The following is a 17118-nucleotide window of genomic DNA, read 5'->3' as shown; positions in this document are numbered from 1 at the left end:
TAAGTCCAGCTTCTTGATCCATGGAGTGGTTATGTGCAATAGAAGATATGTTGTTTAGAAGAATTCAAGCAACACAGAAGCACATAAAGTAAAAGAGAAGTCTCATGCCTCTTCTTTCAGCCCCCTCCCCCCAGGTAATTTTAGCTAACATTTGGGGGCAGGGCTTCTCACCATCTTTCCCTTCTCCACATGGGCATCAGTAAGCAGAGGTCAGAGAAAGAAGCTTGTCCTGGAGTTCCTGGCCAACGATGGGAGGGAGGCACGTGAGAATGTCCTTGCCATTTCCTTATCACCTCATCATGTTGAGGAAAAGGCCCAAACTAGACATACGTTGGTTATTCTTATTCATAGGATAATTACAGGAAGTAAGGGCCTCTGTAAACCACTGTAAGGATCTCTATAACATTTACCTTATCTAAGCTTCCTAAACACTCTCACTGAGTAATTCTGGAAGCTTAGAAGACGGAAGGAGCCATAAGGCCACGTGGCATCTCATGAATTCCTCCTAGCATTGTAGGTGTTCTGCTGAGTTGGTGAAGATTCGCTACGAAGGCAATGTTGGACCTGTAAAATTACATTTTAAAATGTACACAAAACTTCTTTTTCTTACATGGAGAAGAAATGCAACATATGAGCAAGAATATCTAGCTTTTTCAAAGCTAGGGGTAGTTAAAGGACTTACATTGGTTATCACAAGCTAAAGCTAATTTCCTAAGAATAAATGGCCAAAGTGGAAAATTAATTCATTACGTCTGCCTATAATTTCTGCCTTTAGCTTTGAATTATCCAGTGAAAGAATATTGCATATTAAATAATTCACTGGTTATTAATATGGGGTCAATAGGTAGTACTTTTGACAATATATGTGGAAGACAAAAACACATTTGAAAACCAAATTGCGTTAGGCAAGCTCGGTCTATATATAGTTTCAAAGAAAGCCTAAATGATATAAACTAAATAGAATGCCATTTAAAAAAAATAATCTCACTATATATGTCTTAAGCAGGAGTATGTCTCCAAACCTTTTAAACAGAGTGTCCCCTCTTGCTTTCAGTGTTGCAAATTCAAGCATTGGTGCTGACTGCCCAGCTCCATTTGCAAATGGTGCTGATATCCAGATCAGTAACATAGACTACAGAGTATCCCGGAAGGAGCTGCAGCAGCTCATACAGGAAGCATTTTCTAGGCATGGCAAGGTAATCTTTCACTCTTGTTCTTGCCTTTGTCTTACCCTTTGCTGACATTTCAAATTTAGATAACTTAATTCAACACTCATAACCATAGCCAGGATATGTGTTACCGAACGAGCTCGACCTCCTTCCTTTGGTCTTCTCTTAATGGTGCCATCCATCCAGTTTTTAGGGCCCAGCCCCAGAGAGCAAGAAGCCTAGCAGAGAAGCGTTGGTGGTCATGGGCAGGGATTTAAAATGGTACTTTAGGAAATAAAATATTGATGGGTTTTAGTTAGCTCTGGCTGCTAAAATCTAGAAATGGGATTCTAAAATAATGTTGGCTGTTTTGGGTAATATCTTACTGTATCTGATTCAGTTTTTAGGTGGAGTTTGCTAAAATTACACACCTTTTCCAGGTTCTTAAAATGGCTATGCCCCAGGTTTTTGCAGGGTCAAGAGAAGATCCCTAAACACCCCTTGCCTGTGTTGGCCTCTGAGCCTGCATCAGAGAGCTGTGCGTGCCAGAGCACACAGGCAGGCCCAGACCATGTCACGTCCCTGAAGGTCACCTACCTTGGGTCACTTAGGTTCTAGTTGGCTGAAGTGCAGAATATAGACAAGTTTCCTCACTTCACTGAAGTCCACAAATATGTCCCTTAATGATTCACCTTCGATGTTTAAATTATAAGACATAGCATCTGTTTTCTTTCTCACTGCTGTAGGTGAAGAGTGTGGAGCTCAGCCCCCACACAGATTATCAGCTCAGGGCTGTTGTTCAGATGGAAAACTTACAAGAAGCAATCAGTGCAGTGAATACCCTCCACAGATACAAAATTGGCAGTAAGAAGATCCTGGTCTCACTTGCCACAGGAGCGGCTAATAAATCACTCTCTTTACTGAGGTAAAAACCCAAACAAGCCATTTATTTCAGGAAGTAACATTTTGGCCCTAAAATAATTTTATAAATAATAAAAATAGATTTTATCACAATCCCAAACTTTTGTGGTAATTACATATGCAGCAATGCTTATTCTAAATTGATAGAGTTAGAAGTAAACTAGAAATTAGAAAATATGTTAATTAGAAATAAGCTAGATAGAATAATTTGACTCTTGTTCAAGTCATTAACCAAACGTGAAGCACACCCTAAATTTGGCAGGCACTTAAGAGTGAAATGATATGCCACATATCTAGATAGCTTCTAAAAATAGTAGACCTCGACAATAAAAGTTTATGAGTCTGGAAAGTGAAATATTATTTTCAAATCTTAGTAGAAGGTGGATTAGTCTATAGAGGGTAGATCTACAAGCTCTCAACTTGCAGATATATTCATAATGTCAAATAGACACCCAGCCCTGTAATTCTCATTACTACTATATTAATCTTAGGTATCTGGTGATGGTTTTATTGAGAATAAGCTTTGATTCTTCTTTGGTTCTCACTGTTTGGAGTATAGTAAAACAGGACTCACTCCTGAATATCTGTTTGGAGTCTCAAAGATCTTTTCTATAATGTACACTTCATTATTGTAAATTGTTTCTCTCTCACCTCTCCCTCCCAAGAATAAAAATAATACTCATGGAAGAAAATTTGGAAAGTTCAGAAACAGAAGAAGCAAGGGGGGAAGAGGGTGGGATAATCCATAATTATATGGCTCAAAGCCAGTCACTCTTAACAGTTCGCCTTTTGTTTTCCCTTTGAGTATTTTTGGTGCCTTTTTGTTTTTTAAAACCATAGTTGAAATGATACCATATTCAATTGTATCTTTAACTACAGGAATTCTACTCCCATATCTCTTAACATATGAACCGCAGTGTAGCAGGAGATACTCAAGCTATTCTGCCTTTTGCTCTGAATTAACAAGGTGCTTGTCTTAGTAGTCAGGGTCTTGCTGATACACAGGTAGAAAGTCCTATGCTTGAGTCAGAGGAAAATCCCAGTGTGACTTAATATTTTTTAATTGCCTTGTCCCTAAAGTCTTTTCCTCAGATTTTTCTGGAAAATAAATTCTGACATAGCAGAAACTGGTAAATTTATTCTGTATATACATTATGTTAATCAATTTTATATTCTGTTTTTAAAGTACAACTTAGAAATCATCTGTTGATTTCCAACAGCATTTATTCTCTAATGATTAAGATTTTGTCTTACAGTGGAGAAACCATGTCTATTCTTCAGGACGCTCCCGCCTGTTGTCTGCCTCTTTTAAAATTTACAGATATCTATGAAAAAAAGTAAGTTAGGTTTATTTTTTCATTGATCTAATCCATACTGATACATGAATTCCAGAATTCCAATATTGATTGGTGATTGGGATAAAACTCTTAAGGAACTTGCAGCCTGGTGGAGGAAATGAGACAAAGATAGTGATGTTCAAATTTACATTTTGATTTTTTTTTATCTTTATTGTTGAAAGTATTACATAGGTCCTCCTTTCCCCCCCCCCCCCCATAAACCTCTTCCAGCTCTCATTCTCCCCCAACCCCAGGCCCTCACCATCCATTTGTCTATGTCCATGGGTTATGCATATATGCATACAAGTTCATTGGTTGATCTCTTCCCAGCCACCCTCCCCTGCCTTCTCTCTTGATTTTAACATACTTTTTTTTTTAAATCCTCATTGGAGGATATGTTGTTTTTTTTTGTTTTTTAAAAATATATTTTTAATGATTTCAGAAAGGAAGGGAGAGGAAGAGGGGGATAGAAACATCAGTGATGAGAGAGAATCATTGATTGGCTGCTTCCTGCACACCCCACACTGGGGATTGAGCCCACAATCGGGGCATGTGCCCTGACTGGGAATCGAACCCTGACCTCATGGTTCATAGGTTGAAGCTCAACCATTGAGCCATACTGGCTGTGCTAGAGGATATGTTTTTATTGATTATTTTTTTTAAGAGAGAGAGAGACAGACAGACAGACATATATGTGGGAGACAAACATTGATAGGTTGCCTCTGGTACACTCCTTACTGAGGAGTTGAACTTGCAACATAGGTATGTGCCCTGATGGGGAATTGAACCCACAACCTTTTGATATACAGGATGACACTCCAATTAGTTGAGCCACCCGACCAGGGCTTAACATATATTTTTTAAAATTTTTTTACTTTTAGCAAACTTAATCTCATTGCCCAAAACAGTACTTTCATTTATTTTAACTGGTCAGTTTTATTTATTGAGTGAACAATTTTGAGCGTCTTCTAGACTGTAAGCTCCAGGATGACAAGGGCAAAATCTGACCCAGCAAGGTATCTTTGATACCCAGCACATAATAAATGCTCAACAAATATCAGTGGAGTGAAAGGCTGAGGCTCTGTGGACAGTGCTGAGCTGGGAAGACATAGCCTTTGTCCTTGAGGGGCTTATGTCTGGAAGGAAAGGAAAAACACACATTATTACATAGAACAAAGAAAACACATTAAAAGGAAAATGTTTTGAGGATACAGAGGGTGGAAAGAACAGGAGCTTGACCATTTATGTGGGTAATGGGAACCCTGGAGTATTGGAGGAGTGAGGGGAGGGAAGAGATGTGGTGGCAGGAACCATACTTCAGGCAGACTCTTCTGGTGGCAGTCATGTCTGAGATGAAATGAACAGGAGAGGGATGGAGACGAAGAGGGGAGAGTGCTGCAGCAGTCCTGGTTCTGAGCAGATGCTGTTGGAACAGAAGGAATCAGATACCACACAAGTTTCAGTTGTCAGTAAGACAGGACTTGGTAACTGGTTTTATTTTTTATTTTTTTTAATATATTTTTTTAAAGAGGAAGGGAAAGGGAGAGAGAGAGAAACATCAATGATGAAAAGGAATCATTGACCGGCTGCCTCCTGCACACCCCCCACTGGGGGTCAAGCCCGCAACCTGGGCATGTGCCCTTGACTGGAATTGAACCTGGGACCCCTCAGTCCGCAGGCCAGTGCTCTATCCACTGAGCCAAACCAGCGAGGGCTTGGTAACTAGTTTTAAATAGCAGACAAGGTAAAAAGTAGAGGTCAATTTGATTCTGAGGGGTTTTTTTTGCACTGGATGGGTGGGAGGATGGCTGTATAGTTAAACTGGAAATAGGGAAATAAAACATGTTCAAGAAGTACAAGTTTTTGATCTTGGTTTTGGACATACAAGTTGTAGAGAGCTATTGGAATATCTGGTCGAGAGTTCGATTCATCCTCTGCATATTTGGAGGCTCCCTTGAAAAAGAAGTCGTCTTCCAGAAAGGACAATTATTTGCCTAAAGGTGATCATGAAAGTCGTGGGAGCATGTAAAACGAGAAGAGGGAGGAGAAACAGAAGGGCAAAACTGGGAGAAAAGCCACTAAGGACGGGAAGTGGGGGAGAACCCAGAGGGGAGAGGTTACCAGGAGGTAGGGGTGGCTTGCAACATTGAGGGGACTTGGGCAGTGCTGTGAGGTTTGGGGAAGAGGAGGACGACACTGGTGACTTGAGAGCCATCTCTGAAGCATCCTGTGGATAAAATCCTGGAGGAACAGTTGGCAGACTGGACGGTGAAACAGGAGAAGCAAATCCAGAGAGGCCAGCTGTCTTCATTGTTGGGAAGACAGGAGCCTGTGAGATAGAGTGAGAGCATGCAGGAGAATGTGCTTTTATAGGAGCAGAACAATAGGAGTGAGGGGATGAAGATATGAGACTGGCTTTGGTAGAGGGGAAATGTGAGCATTCGTGTAGAGAACTGGGAAGAAACCATTGGAGCAGCTGTCATTTAATGAACACTTACTATGTGCCAAGCTTTCATACGTAATCACATTTTATGCTCATATCAATACTGTGAGGTAGGTAATGTCACTTACTTTACATATGGGAAAACAGATCCAGAGTGATTATGTAACTTGACTATGGTCATACAGCTTGAGTCAGGATATGAGCTCAAATCTACCTGCCCTGATTCAGAGTCTGTGCATTTAAGCTCCAAGTATGAAAGAAACATGTCAGGGAGAGGAGTTGAGGGGTCCAATCTCAGAGAAAGTATGAGTCATTAGGTTGAGGCATAGGTAAGGCAAGGCAGTAGCTGGAAAGGTGTATACGTCTTCTGGGGGAGCAGAGCAAAGATGGTGAGGGGTAATATAGAGGGATTTGAAGTGAGGGGGAGCCAAGTTGAAAGAGGTCGTATCAGATAGCTTTCCATTTCAGAAAATTAGGTGAGGCATTTACAGAAACTGCATGAGGGTTGGGGGCTAGCCACCAAATGATATAATCATAATGAGCAATGAGCTGAAATGACTCAAAGGAGTGCCAAGCATCACTGGTTCAACAGGGAATGAATTTATTTATTTATTTATTTATTTGTTTGTTTGTTTGTTTGTTTGAATGAATTTATAATAGAATTATTCCAGTTTTACTTTTGAAGAGACAGAGGCACTATTCTTGGTTGTAGCCCTTTACTTAAACAGGACAGGTGTTTTGTATAATCAATGAAAGACGTAAGTCAGCATCTCTCTTTTTCCTTGCTTTAAGGTTTGGACACAAGTTGAATGTGTCAGATTTATATAAATTAACAGACACAGTCGCCATCCGTGAACATGGGAATGGAAGACTGGTGTGTCTCTTACCCAGCAGTCAAGCTCGACAGAGTCCCTTGGGGTCTTCCCAATCCCATGACGGCTCCTCAACAAATGGCAGCCCAATTATATTTGAAGAGTTAGAATATCATGAGCCTGTCTGCAGACAGCATTGTTCCAATAAGGATTTCAGGTATAACATCCATTTCCCTTCAGAAATAATCCTTTTGTTGTATAAGGTCATGGAATATCTCTTAGAATTACGTTGCTACTGTTTTGTTTTCTGCAGTGAACATGAATTTGATCCAGACTGTTACCAGATTCCTTTTGTGATTCTCTCTTTGAAGACATTTGGGCCCCAGGTTCATAGTCTTCTGCAGACACACGAGGGCACTGTGCCTTTATTAAGGTGAACAAACATGTCAAAACCATTGTGATGGGATGCCTTAGTTCTCTTTATAGAAAATCTCCCTTTGTCCACACCTCTCCCCAAGAAAATTTTATGGAATGTTTCATCATAGTGTCCTTAGCCTCATAGTCAGTTAAAATATATCTGAAATGGGTTCATTCACTCAGTATTTCAACAAGAAAATGTTTGTGCTGAATTTTGGAAACATGAGTAGGGCAGTTTCCTTTCTACAGAGAAGAGATGATTGTAAGTGCTGTAATAGAAGTATGCACAAGTGCTATGAGGGTATACACACAAGCTCAAACAGTTGTAGATTTCAAAATTTGAGAGGTAAAAGTATTCTTCATAAGTTCATTTAACCACACCATCGGTCATTTGGTAGACAACACGGGTCAGCGCAGGACTAATTTGCCTTAAGGCCTGCAGTACATTGAATGAATAACTGACTTGGAATCCAGTTGCCTTATTTGTAACCCCCTCTGCTGGAAAACTGTTCAGGAATTTCTAGTACCATCAGAATGCATCAAAGAGGTCAGTTCCACCATGATTGACTCCCAGTGACCTTAATTTTAATTCCAAACCCAGATTGTGGGCATTTAAATTATTAACTAGAGGCCCGGTGCACGAAAATTCATGCACTCTAGGGGTCTCTCAGCTCGGCTTGTGCCCTCTCGTAGACCAGGAGCCCTAGGGGGATGTCTGACTGACAGCCTCTGCGGAAGGCAACCCACGGGCCAATGAGGGAGATGGTGCCAGCCGGCGAGTGGCCAGCCTCACCCCCCATCGCCCCACCGCTGCCTCCCTCTGTGGGAGGTGACCAGTGGGGCAATTGAGGGATGGCACCAGCTGGTGAGCAGCCAGCCCTGTCCACCATCACCCCTCTGCCACCACCGGTTGCTGCTGCCCTCTGATTGCCATCCCCTCCCTCTGCCTGCTTTGGCTGACCTGGCACTGCCCGCTCACTGGCCCCACCCTCCGCCTGCCAGTCATTCCGCTGTTCGGTCAATTTGCATATTAGGCTGTTATTATATAAGATCTTCTGTTTAGCAGGTGCTTTACTTTTCCATGATATTAATTGACCTTTTTTTCAGCTTTCCAGATTGTTATGCTGCAGAGTTTGGTGAACTAGAAGTATTGCCAGAAAACCGAGGGGCTGTTCCCTTAGAACACCTCATCACCTGTGTTCCAGGTGTAAACATTGCCACTGCACAGAATGGCATCAAGGTAGTGAAATGGATTCACAACAAGCCCCCTCCTCCAAACACAGGTAGGTGTCGGGTGTTTGGTCCTTCTGAGCCCCATCTGTGGCAAGAGAAGGCTATTGGCTTTTATCTTAAACAAGGACCCTGGGTATCTCCTTTGATCTTTCATAAAAGGGCTCTCTACTAGTAAAGTACAAAGGTTTGGCAGAACTAAATTTTTTGAAAGTACCAGCATAAATTATGTAAAAAAATTTAAAACTCGCTGAAACCGGTTTGGCTCAGTGGATAGAGCGTCAGCCTGCGGACTGAAAGGTCCCAGGTTTGATTCCGGTCAAGGGCACGTAACTTGGTTGCGGGCACATCCCCAGGAGGAGGTGTGCAAGAGGCAGCTGATCGATGTTTCTCTCTCATCGATGTTTCTAACTCTTTATCCCTCTTCCTTCCTCTCTGTAAAAAATCAATAAAATATATTTTTAAAAAAAATTTAAAACTCAAATTCCACAGTAACAAATCTACTTACCTACCTAATTTGGGAAAGCTTTTCAACTTGTCAATTGACTTGTCCTTTTAAAAATAATTTCAAGTATTTGAAGGAAATATCTCTGAATGCAGATTTACATTTGAAATTAATTTAACTGGACATTTCTGACTTTGATAAATGTGAAAACAGATTTAACTTTAAAGGACCAGGGTATTTGGACCTAGATTTGGGTGTGTTTCTGAGTTCTGGATAGTCCCTGAGTTGCAGGTGTCTAATCCTGCTACCTGTGAACACTAAGTTGTTACCTTTATACCTCTACTTCCTTCTCTGTGGCCCTCAGTACTTCCTCCTTTTCTCCCCCTACCTCCCCCTGCCCTTATGAAGAAAGGTATGGGTAATCAGGGAGCTCTGTACCAAAGCTTCTTACCCACCTCCTGCCTTTCATTTCAGTCCTATACCACTCTGGGTTCCATATGTTGTACTATTTTTTTTCTCAATTACACAAACATTCAAGATAAGTGCAAAAACCAGTTTCTTAGTTTTATGTCATGCTAGTTTTACGTTCTTGCTTTCCATGGTTTCTTGGGCAATATTCTCAGCTGCTTTATGCATTATCTAGAGGCCCAGTGTACAGATTCGTGCTCTGTAGGGGAGCATGGTCTGTGGGGATCGGCCCATTGTGGGAGCAGCTGCTCATCCCAGTCAGCTGAGCAGCTATGGACCCGCCCTCTGAGTGGTTGTTCCTGCTGTGGGAGCACTGCACATCCTGGTCAGCTGAGCGGCACTCCCACTGTGGGAGTGCACTGACTACCAGGGGGCAGCTCCTATGTTGAGCGCCGGCCCCCTGGTGGTCAGTGCATGTCATAGCAACTGGTCGACCGGTCATTCTGGTCATTTCTCCGTTGGGTTGCTGGGCTTTTATATATATATATATATAGACTAGAGGCCCGGTGCATGAAATTCGTGCACGGGGGGGTAGGGTGGGGGGGTCCCCTCAGCCCAGCCTGCACCCTCTTCAATCTGGGACCCCTTGAGGGATGTCCGACTGCCCGTTTAGGCCCGATCCCGATACGATCGGGCCTAAACGGGCAGTCGGACATCCCTCTCACAATCCAGGACTGCTGGCTCCCAACTGCTCGCCTGCCTGCCTTCCTGATTGCCCCTAACCGCTTCTGCTTGCCAGCCTGATCACCCCCTAACCACTCCCCTGCCAGCCTGATTGCCCCTAACTGCCCTCCCCTGCTGGCCTGGTCACTCCTAACTGCCCTCCCCTGCAGGCCTGGTCACCCCCAACTGCTCTCCCCTGCAGGTCTGGGTCCCCCCAACTGTCCTTCCCTGCAGGCCCGGTCGCCCCCAACTTCCCCCCTTTGCCAGCCTGGTCACCCCTAACTGCCCTCCCCTGCAGGCTTGATCGCCCCCAACTGCCCTCCCTTGTAGGCCTGGTCCCTCCCAACTGCCCTCCCCTGCTGGCCATCTTGTGGTGGCCATCTTGTGTCCACATGGGGGCAGCCATCTTGTGTGTTGGAGTGATGGTCAATTTGCATATTATTCTTTTATTAAATAGGATTAGGCTCTTCTGTGCTACCTGCTTGATGACCATTTATAACTGTGTTCCTGTGGGAAAGTATGTTCCATGTGAGCAAATTACAAGTGGATCTTTGAAGTATAACCACCTTATAAATTGGAAACTTCCTTTGTATTTTCACTTATGCTTTAAGTTAACACTGTGGTGAACTATTCTTTGCTTTGGCAACTTGACTTTGAGAAGTAGTGGGAAAGCCTTTGCCAGCCCATAAATAAGTTGGGCTAGCCTGTTAATTATATGAGACTTGAGTATAGAAACTGAGAGGTAAAGCAAGCAGCTAGTTGGTCTCGTTTGCTTGGTCATGACTGAGCTCAAACAAGGGAATCCAAGGTTAGTTACCTACCTCTTCCAGCCGATGAAGTCATGCTTCATGTCTTAACACGTGTTCTTTTTTTCTCCCCACTATCTAGACCCTTGGCTTCTGCGGTCTAAAAGTCCTGTAGGTAACCCCCAGCTGATCCAGTTCAGTAGAGAAGTGATTGACTTACTGAAGAGCCAACCATCCTGTATCATGCGAATTAGTAATTTCATCCCATCCTATCACCATCATTTTGCAAAGCAATGCCGGGTGTCAGACTATGGATATTCCAAGCTGATTGAATTATTAGAAGCAGTGCCTCATGTGTTGCAGGTAAGAAATGCTAAGGGATTATTGGTTAAAGATGGGGATATTCCTCCATGACTTTGGCTACCTCAGCCAAAGAACCAGGATAGCTGGTAACCTGATTAATTCCTAAGAAGTTAATCCAGAGCAAAATATCCTGTATAAGCTTTCTTTAGAGTGCAGAAAACATACACAGGGTGGCTTACGTTTTTAGAAAGCTACGAGCTTCCAACTTGAAGTCCTTAGAGCACTGAGGGTTATTTTCCTTCTAATCTCCATGGACTGGCTTTCCTCCTAGCACATACCTCTCCAGAAGTGTTCACTGTTACATGGGGACTGCTGTGAACATGGGCTTACCTTTCTTACGAATGAGTTGAAGACAATTACTGCCTGGAGCCTACCATTGATTCCTAAAAAGTCCTTGCCTGTTCATTTATAGTATTATAATAGTAAAATGGCCTAAAAAGCTTTAGTTGTCTTTTAGAGACAAAATTATTCACCCAGACCAGTGGTCGGCAAACTCATTATTCAACAGAGCCAAATATCAACAGTACAAAGATTGAAATTTCTTTTGAGAGTCAAATTTTTTAAACTTAAACTTCTTCTAACGCCACTTCTTCAAAATAGACTCGCCCAGGCTGTGGTATTTTGTGGAAGAGCCACACCCAAGGGGCCAAAGAGCCGCATGTGGCTCGCGAGCCGCATTTTGCCGACCACGGACCCAGACTGATACCATGCTTTTTATTTCTGTACTCATGACTATTTTGAGTCATGGGTATGCAGGGCCAAAGAAAAGGTCCTAGGCCCTGAGCAGTTGTTCATTTTGGTTTACAGTTTGTTGCTCTACCTGTGTTTCCAAATGAAGATCTCATGCATAAAGGGAGTTGTCCTCTGAGGCAGTAACGGGGAGAAAAGCCAGCAATAAAGTCAGTATCTGCCAAGGTTTTATGAGTATAAATAATCCAAGTTTTGATTTGCAGATTCTCGGAATGGGCTCCAAACGTTTGTTGACCCTTACACACAGGGCCCAGGTGAAGCGCTTTACTCAGGATTTACTAAAACTTCTCAAATCCCAGGCCAGCAAACAGGTTGTTGTGAGAGAATTCTCTCAGGCTTATCATTGGTGAGTTGATGAGAATTTTTAAAAAATGAAAGCAAATATTTTAATACACTTTTCTAAGCATTCTTTTGGAAAACTTATAAAGTTATTCTGTCAAGCCATATTTGTCATTCTTTACCTATTCCCATGATTAAAATCTAGGTGTTTCTCAAAGGACTGGGAAGTCACCGAATATGGGGTCTGTGAGTTGATCGATATCGTATCGGAGATTCCAGACACAACCATCTGCCTGTCCCAACAAGATAATGAAATGGTGATTTGTATCCCCAAAAGAGGTATGTTGACTAGAAGAAAGAGATCTATCTAAATGGTTGTTTTAACATGGAATCATGGAAGAGATGCATCTTTCTCCAGCTTGTCCATGGTTCCCAAGATTCCATAGAAAGTGCTGTGTGAAAATGGCGGTTATGCAGTGGATCCAAGGTTCTTCAGAGTAGGTGGGACCACTTGTTGAGAAGAAAAGCAAGCCAGTGTTTTAGAACCCACCTGTCTCTTTAGCTCTGAGCTACTTTGCTATGCACACTTGAAAAGGAAAGAAAACTCACATCAATATTTTGTTTCACCGTTGAGGTCTGGGAGATAAGAGGTAAATTAAATCTGCATACTGTCATGTTCTCCCACTATTATTCATCAGTGTCTTTCTTAACCTGGGCTCCTGCATAGCACTGTATCCATGAAATTGTTGCACTTCACAGCTATGGCACGTAATGCCAGTCTTTCCTAGGTTACCTTTTCGGGTGTGTCATGCTCAATATGGGGTCAGGGTGGGAGACGGGTGGGTGGCTAGAGAAATTAATTCTAGTTTATAAGATGAAGTATCTGTGTGTATATGTATTTCATTGTACACATAGTAGCCTGACTTCCTGGTGTTTTGTGCTTGAATGAGTTTAAAAACCATCTGCAAAGAGAGAGGAGTGTCTGTTTTAGGTTGTGTGTGTTTGGAAGGCAAAGATAAATGTAATCTGTGCATAGGACTAATAATATTAAGCACAAATGGGTAGAAGAAGGTTGTGACGTGTTTGTTTGTTTGTTTTAAAGAACGTACCCAGGATGAAATAGAAAGGACAAAACAGTTCTCCCAGGATGTGGTTGATTTGCTGAGGCACCAGCCCCATTTCCGGATGCCCTTTAATAAGTTCATCCCCTCTTACCATCACCACTTTGGCCGGCAGTGCAAACTTGCATACTATGGGTTTACCAAACTACTTGAACTTTTCGAAGCCATACCCAATATTCTACAAGTAAGTGAAGAAATTCTTTTTTTTCCCCCTGGAGAAATAGTGAGTTATAAAATAGAATCAAATTTGAAATATTTCTATCAGCAAAGCTATATTGTTGGCCCATTAGTATTTAGTTTGTGGTTTTTTCCTTCATTATAGAAGTAAATCATTCCTTAGACTTGTGTTAGGGTAATCATTGAAAAAAGGGTTAGGCTTAATGAAAAAAGGATTAAATACTTTAAATTTTTAAGTTGAATATACTTCTATTAGCTTCATACTTTTCAAATCTCTTATGGGGGTGAGTACATGAAGCAATACAAATGCTTAGCTGGTAAGTCATTGGTAACTTAAACCAGACTTCTTTTGTTGACTTTTATTAATATTACCATTTTTAACCCTCAAAGTGCTTCTTTTTAAAAAATTTTGTGGTAAAGATACACATTACCTATACCTACTTAACTATTTTTAAGAGTACAGTTCAGTTATACTATGTAATAAAAGGCTAATATGCAAATAGACCGAATGGCAGAACAACCAGTCACCATGATGCGCACTGACCACCAGGGGGCAGATGCTCAACGCAGGAGCTGCCCCCTGGTGGTCAGTGCGCTCCCATAGGAGGAGCACCACTCAGCCAGAAGCCAGCGTCATGGCTGGTGAGCACAGCAGTGGTGGCAGGAGCCTCTCCCACCTCCACAGCAGCACTAAGGATATCTGACTGCCAGCTTAACCATCAGTCAGACATCCCCCGAGGGCTCCCGGACTGCGAGAGGGTGCAGGCCAGGCTGAGGGGACACCCTCCTCCCCTCCCCTCCCTGCCTCGGGAGGAATTTCATGCACCGGACCTCTAGTGTTAAATATATATACATTGTTGTGCAACCAAGTTTCAGAACTTTTTAATCTTGCAAAACTAAAGCTATATTTATTATAGAACACCAAAGTGCTTTTTAGTTATTAACATATTTTCGGGCCATTTAATTCCATGAATAATCGTAACTTTTTTGGTGTTCCTTTTCTCCTCCTGTGTGTTTTCCAAGGTTTTGGAATGTGGAGAAGAAAAAATCCTCACTTTGACGGAGGTAGAACGATTCAAAGCTTTAGCTGCCCAGTTTGTTAAACTCCTTCGGTCCCAAAAAGATAACTGCCTTATGATGTCAGACCTGCTCACAGAATATGCTAAGACCTTTGGTTACACGTTTCGTCTCCAAGACTATGATGTCAGCTCAGTTTCAGCTTTAACACAGAAGCTCTGCCATGTTGTGAAGGTAACAGATTTTTTCATGGGATGACACTTGTGGCATTATCTTCCTTGGGGCATTCACCTGTGTGCTAGCATTTCTGTAGGTGCACGTTGCACTACTTAGTGCTTCACAGCTTGCTTTGTATGTCATTAATACCTTGTGAGGTAATAGAAGATGACTTAGGTTTGGCAGTTTAGAGTTTTGGACTTGCCTTTGTGTGTTTATAAGTGACCTTGTCAGAGTGATGTCGTCTTGAACTGATGAGGTCACTGTTTTATCCCAGGGTGTTTATTCTCAGTTGTGTCAGTCTCAATGCTGCTGGCCTGAAGTTAGATCAGTCTAAACAGATCTTCATCTCTGATGTTTGGGGGAGACTGTAATCACAAATCTCTTCTCCTTCCAAATTTTGACTCACTTAAGAAATAGGTGTAGGAGCAAGCTAGCTGAGAATTGCCTTTGTTGTTGAATGCTGGATTGGCTAGGGTACCTTCCTCCTCTTCACTGCCCTGCACTGAACTGAGCCTCCCAGCCCTAATTTTTAAGCTGCATCCACCCCAGAACCAAGGAAACTCACTATAGCGAGGAAGAAATGGAAAGGAAAACACACGAAGTGGTGGCAGTCCCAGTCACAGGTCTGGAAGGAATCTGTTTATGTAGAGGAGGAAAAACATTCCCTGAAGACGGAGACATAGCTGCCGGAGAGTGGGAAGAGCGCCAGGAGTGGGGAACATTGAAGACCAAGCAGGAGGAATGGCCTGTGGCATCGCATGCTACTGAGAGGGCAAGTGACACAAGGGCTAATGTGACCCAGGGACCTAGCTAAGTGAACATGTTTGAGAGCTACTGAGAGGGTCTACTTGAGAGAGAAGATAAATAGACAAAGGTGCAAAAGGGTGATGGGTGAGGAGGCAGGAGTTGTGGGAGTTGTCATTCAGTGGAAGGAGAGACGGCAAAGATATATTTTTATTTTGATAAGAGGAAAGTGAGGTAGGGTGGATGAAGATATAGGTAAACATGATGTTTGTCACCAGGAAAAGAAGGGCGTTATCTTCCAAGAGCTATTTTTCTGTCAAGTAGAAGGCGAGAGCAACTGCTCAGAGGGGAGAGCATGGAGAAGGTCTGCAGTTGTCATGGTGATAAGTGGAAGAATAACCAGGAAATCAGCAGGGGTGCTGGGAGCATGGAGAACTCCCTGGAAGTCTGTGCTCATCGATTTACTCTGTGAAAATGGTGGCTGGGCTGCTCAGTGCAGCTCCAGGACAGGAGATAGTTGGGCTCAAGGTGAGACTTTGCCAGATGGGTACAACAAAAAGGCATGGACAGAGGAGTTTGGAGTATTGACATGACTGCTAATTAGTGGCCCATCAGTGCCAAGATGGATGAAAGAGGGGCCAAAACAGGAATCAGTGCTGGTGAAGTTGTAGAAGGATGAGAATCTCTTTGTCTTCTCCCACCCAGCATTTGCTCTAGGCTCCCATTTGCATGTAGGATGCATGGGAGGTTTGAATGAATTACTTTGGAAGTGTGCACTGACAGTATCCCAAGTGTGACCCTGGGGATGGGTGCCTGGAGTAGAATCAAGTAGAAGGATGTCATTGGAGATGAGAAATTAGAGGCACCGAAAGGCCATGGTGTGGGTTAGGCCCCGGGGATGCTCAGTCACCCAGGACGATGGCAGTGGTGACCACAGACTTTGATGAATAAAGGTGAATGACCGGGAAGCTAGGCTGTGGAGGGAGGGACAGATGGGAAAGGCTACCCTAGCTCCACTCGATTCCCTGGGGAGCTTCTGGGAAATGCCAATGCCAGGACTTCACCGCTGCCTCTGAGATTCTTATGTAATTAGCCCGAGTGTGCTCTTAGCATTGGCATTTCTTATAAGCTGCCTGGGTGATTCTAATGTGTAGCCAGGGATGTATCTAAGTAGCATCAAAGGAGCAGGTTTTTGTTTTTTCCCTTGAAAGGCTGGAGTAGTAGTAATGGTCTGGGCATCTAAGAAGATGACTTGGACTCCCCTCGACATATAATATGATTGATTAAACCTCACAAATGCAGAGGAAATGTGTAATGTAAATCTCAAATCCATAATCTTGATAAATGGAGTGGTGCGTCTACCTACCAGCTCCTGCCTTGGCTCTAGGTAAACATCAGAACCATAGACACACTGGTATTGGGATGTCTCATCAAGTGCCACCCACCTCTCTCTGCCTCTGAGGATCCAAAACCCCAGCTATGCCCTGGCAGGTGTATTTCAGTGGTTAGAGGGTTGGCCCGCACACTGAGGGTCACATGTTTGGTTCCCGGTCAAGGACACATGCCTAGGTTTTGGGTTCCAGCCCCAGACGGGGCTCATATCTCTATCACATCAAAGTTTCTCTCTGCGCCCCCATTCTGATCTCTCTAAAAATCAGCTGGAAAGCCAGAAAAATGGGAAAACGGCTATAGTAGTAAATATTGGTTTGCCTGCCAATGCCTAAACAGTGTATATACTGAAGCTCTGCCTATTTTAATTTCATTGAAGGCTCAATTCACAAACTCGTTCACCCCTTCCCAAGACCTGTGGGTCTCAGT

General features: G+C 43.0%; 1 protein-coding gene across 8 annotated transcripts in view; it reads left to right on the top strand.

Moving 5' to 3' along the window:
* The window catches only part of MARF1 (meiosis regulator and mRNA stability factor 1), a 42726-nt gene that overhangs the window by 14664 nt on the left and 10944 nt on the right, over positions 1–17118 (top strand). For all 8 annotated transcript variants that reach the window (XM_080679015.1, XM_080679020.1, XM_080679019.1 and 5 more), the window contains 11 exons: positions 1055–1196; positions 1895–2073; positions 3326–3406; positions 6642–6878; positions 6975–7094; positions 8186–8361; positions 10773–10993; positions 11947–12089; positions 12228–12361; positions 13125–13327; positions 14344–14571. In XM_080679015.1, the coding sequence (XP_080535141.1) occupies positions 1055–1196; positions 1895–2073; positions 3326–3406; positions 6642–6878; positions 6975–7094; positions 8186–8361; positions 10773–10993; positions 11947–12089; positions 12228–12361; positions 13125–13327; positions 14344–14571 (1864 nt within the window). The remainder of the gene's footprint in view (positions 1–1054; positions 1197–1894; positions 2074–3325; positions 3407–6641; positions 6879–6974; positions 7095–8185; positions 8362–10772; positions 10994–11946; positions 12090–12227; positions 12362–13124; positions 13328–14343; positions 14572–17118) is intronic.

This window comes from Plecotus auritus (assembly GCF_963455305.1).
Source record: "Plecotus auritus genome assembly, chromosome: 7".
NCBI classification, from domain to species: domain Eukaryota; kingdom Metazoa; phylum Chordata; class Mammalia; order Chiroptera; family Vespertilionidae; genus Plecotus; species Plecotus auritus.
Note: the sequence above shows the minus strand (reverse complement) of the source record. Positions and strands in the feature narration are given on the sequence as shown.